The following is a 3,935-nucleotide window of genomic DNA, read 5'->3' as shown; positions in this document are numbered from 1 at the left end:
GTGTTTGTATCTCATTTATGAACAGAATATGAATGCACTTGAAGCAGGGTTTGGATTTATATTTATACTCCAGGCGCTCTGTGCTGAACACGCCCCAGAATATGACGTGATTGGGTGTAATTAAAAAAAAAAAAAAGACATGATCAGAGACCACATGATATTCTGATCTGCCTACATCGACCCCACATTGTTCCATATTTGTGTTTTGGTGTTGCACAGTGAGGTCTTGACAAAGATGTTCTGACAGAATGGAAAATGTGGTTTACTCGTACACTCTCGTGCGCCTACACTAATGCCTTATTGTTTATTTTAGTCGCCTTCTTAATTTAACTTGTTTGAACAAAATTCCAAATCAGTAAATGTAAATGCTGTAAAACTGAATGAACTCGTGACAGATTTGACCCGATTCACACTATAGTGACCATCCTGGAACATGGGCGTGTCAGTGCTGTGTTTTACTGAGATATGAAGCACAAATGTAACCTCAAGGTCTGATCAACAACACTGACCACCTGCTTATTTATTTTTTTATTTTTTTATTCCATCCATCCATCCATTATCTGTAGCCGCTTTATCCTGTTCTACAGGGTCGCAGGCGAGCTGGAGCCTATCCCAGCTGACTACGGGCGAAAGGCGGGGTACACCCTGGACAAGTCGCCAGGTCATCACAGGGCTGACACATATGGCCCTTTTCCACTACCCTTTTTCAGCTCGCTTCAGCTCACTTCAGCCCGACTCGGCTCGCATTTCGACTATCCAAAAACAGCACGACTCAGCTCGCTTCAGCCCTGCTTAGCCCCCAAAACTCGCACCGTTTTGGAGTGGGGCTGAAGCGAGCCAAAACGAGCCGAGTGAGGCTAGGGGCGTGAGCAGACACTCCCCTGCACGCTGATTGGTGAGGAGGAGTGTCCTCACATGCCCACACACGCCCCGCGAGCAGGCTGGGATCTGTAAACACCATAAACCCGGAAGAAGGAGAATTATGAATTACGAGAATTATGAAGCCTTATGTGCCTCACCTCATCTATACGCTCTTGCCAGTATCTGTTGGCGTTGTCGGTGACAACAAGCCACAGCACCAAGACCAGCAACACTAACGACTCCATGTCCTCCATGTTTATTGTTTACTCTCCGGGTTGTGAGACTACCGCTTAAAAGCTCACTGATGTCACTGTTTGCGTTGATGTTATTTTGCCAAACGACATCACCTGACGTCCACCCACTTTTGCTAACTCCACCCAATGTGTCCACCCACTTCCAGCCAGCACGGTTCAGCGCGGTTGTAGTCGAAATGCAACTCCAACAGCCCCGCTCGGCTCGACTCAGCCCGACTCAGCACGGCACGGCTCAGCCCAACTCAGCCGCGTTGGTAGTGGAAAAGCGGCAATAGACACAGACAACCATTCACACTCACATTCACACCTACGGTCAATTTAGAGTCACCAGTTAACCTAACCTGCATGTCTTTGGACTGTGGGGGAAACCGGAGCACCCGGAGGAAACCCACGCGGACACGGGGAGAACATGCAAACTCCACAGAGAAAGGCCCTCGTCGGCCATGGGGCTCGAACCCGGACCTTCTTGCTGTGAGGTGACGGTGCTAACCACTACACCATCATGCATTTATTTATTTATCTATCTCTAGACTTGTGTGCTTTCTCCCAAATACAGAATAAAATAAACCAGACAACAGAAAACATCTGTACAAAACACAACAGGAGAGTATAACATTTATTATTGATTTTTCAAGTGATCACAGTCATGTACAGATTTGCGTTTTTTATGTAATTGATTGTTAATAATCATTTTGATGGAAGAAGAAGAAGAAGAAGAAGAAGAAGAAGAAGAATAGGACACAGTTGTATAATATTTTACAGTTTCATATACATCACTTCAGAGTACACCAACTTGTCTGAGAAACAAACTCCACTTCCCTTCTTGGGAAACTGTAAAGCTGCGTAAGTCCAGGAGTCTACATGAGAGTCCTGAGAAAGATAAATAAATAAATAAATAAATAAATAGTCCAGAGTAACAGATGGGATACAGCGTGTCAGTGGTTTGTATAATGTGAGTGAATCTTAAATCTAAACCATTATAATTAGCACTGAATGAATGTAGCAGCATATAAAGAGGATGAATGAGTCAGGAAATGTGATTGGAGGTGAGATTTCTCCAGAACTAAAGGACACATCGACATTTAACCAGAATTACAAAAGAGTATATAAATACTATATCACCTGTAATCTACAGACTCACCTCCCTCGTTCCTGCTGAACCTTCTGTTGAAGCCTTCACTATTAATATGGAACAAAAGCCGATTAGTGACAGAAGTGAACTGAAGTCATCATTATCTGATCACAGAATCACTTACTTTTATCCCATTTTCTTCTCCTCAGGATGAAATAAAAGAGACAGAAAATCAGAAGTGCACACAAACCCAAAGCCGTTCCCAAACCGAGCACTGAGGAGTGGAGAGATCTGGTCACTTCTGAGAACGTTATGAACCATGAACGCAGTTTTTTGTGAATTATAAAATTATGAGACATCTGACCTGTTTTCTCTTGTGTGTTCATGTTCGTGTTGTGATCACACAGAGCTGGTTTCGATGTTTCTGATTCAGTGGTAAAACTCTGACCTGTAAACATTTATCATGAATAACAGACTAAAAATAAACCCTGAATGCCGTGTTGTTAAAGTTACCAAACACAGTGAACATTTCACTCCTTCACACACTAACAGTAATGAAGAACGAAACGTTTCTACATTTAACCAGCACATTATTCATTTCAGTAGAAATCCTACCTTTAAATTTTAAATCAGTTCCTTCTCCAAACACAGGGTCGGGTCTCGTCAGTGCACAGTAGTACACGGCTTCATCAGACAGCGTGGGGTTTAAAATGGTCAGATTGAAGCAGGTCGTATGATTTTTAAACTGGAAACGAGGATTTTGAAATTCATTGTAAAACGTTTCTCGAGCAGCGTTAAAGAATCTGACGATTATTCGAGGCTGTTTTCTGTTTTCTTGCTTAAAAAAGATCATTTCTTCAACTTCGACTTCAAAAATATAACACTGCAGAGTCGCCGAGACTCCGATATCCATGATGAGTTTCTTATCAGGCTGATAAACATCTGGCTCTGGGGATTGTGCAGTAACCCGGCGTCTACCAGACTGGACTGGATCTAGAAAAAACACAACCATTAATTTTGTGAAAAATGCAACAAATAAATTTAACAACATTTGCCGACGACTGATCAGCTCCAGGATTTTTATTTTATTTATTTATTTATTTTTTGAGATATAGTCTGGTCCTTAAAAGTAATCCTAAAGAAACAATAAACAGAATGAGAAAAAATAAAATACTCACACATGGTGCTAAAGACCAAAACTGAAATACAGAATCCAGTCATTTTAAATTTCCTTTCGATCTCATTTATAATCAGATTATGAATGTGCATGAAGCAAGGATTTTATTTATACTATCACTCGTCTGGACTGAGCACGCCCCAAATACACCATGTGATTTTTTTTTCTAATTAAAAGGAAAAAAAAAGCAGACACAATAAGCCCCGCAGTGTTTTGACCCAACCACATCTCACCCCATTCAGCTCCAGTGGTTTCTGTGCACTCACACGTGGAATGGAAACTTCACTGAAGTTTATTTTCAGGCCCGAATCATAACCAGCTTGAAAGAAAATCTTGCGTGAGTCGTTCAATCAGCATTGTTGATAACGTCAGAAGAAAATCTAATTAATTTATATTTATTTCGTCCATGTGCTTTTATCGAGAGCAACTTCCAGATTTACAAATCAAGATGTGAAAGAAACAAGTTACAAGCTACAAATGTAATAAACAAAATCCAGTGAATCTACACAGCATTACGATTGAGCATTTTAGCCTTTCAGACCACTGAACGTCTTAAATCAGTAATATGTTC

The 3,935-nt window shown here is 41.2% G+C and overlaps 1 protein-coding gene across 1 annotated transcript; it reads right to left on the bottom strand.

Annotated features, from left to right (window-relative positions):
• Positions 1-2,098: 2,098 nt before the first annotated feature.
• LOC132890347 (uncharacterized) lies at positions 2,099-3,369 on the bottom strand. Its single transcript, XM_060927158.1, has 5 exons — positions 3,366-3,369; positions 2,803-3,180; positions 2,552-2,635; positions 2,372-2,461; positions 2,099-2,178 (listed from the first exon to the last, which is right to left on the bottom strand). Exons 1-5 carry the CDS (start codon positions 3,367-3,369, stop codon positions 2,099-2,101), a joined length of 636 nt encoding a protein of 211 aa, XP_060783141.1.
• Between the last annotated feature and the right edge of the window lie 566 nt (positions 3,370-3,935).

This window comes from Neoarius graeffei, chromosome 8 (assembly GCF_027579695.1).
Source record: "Neoarius graeffei isolate fNeoGra1 chromosome 8, fNeoGra1.pri, whole genome shotgun sequence".
NCBI classification, from domain to species: domain Eukaryota; kingdom Metazoa; phylum Chordata; class Actinopteri; order Siluriformes; family Ariidae; genus Neoarius; species Neoarius graeffei.
The sequence above is the reverse complement of the archived record's forward strand: the minus strand, read 5'-3'. Positions and strand labels throughout refer to the sequence as shown.

What these genes read in the sequence shown, in the direction of transcription:
- LOC132890347 (XM_060927158.1), bottom strand. An exon ending in AACTGATTTAAAATTTAAAG is followed by an intron (nt 2,636 to 2,802) that starts GTAGGATTTCTA and finishes AAATGTTTACAG; the next exon opens with GTCAGAGTTTTACCACTGAA. An exon ending in GAGAAGAAAATGGGATAAAA is followed by an intron (nt 2,179 to 2,371) that starts GTAAGTGATTCT and finishes TGTGTCCTTTAG; the next exon opens with TTCTGGAGAAATCTCACCTC.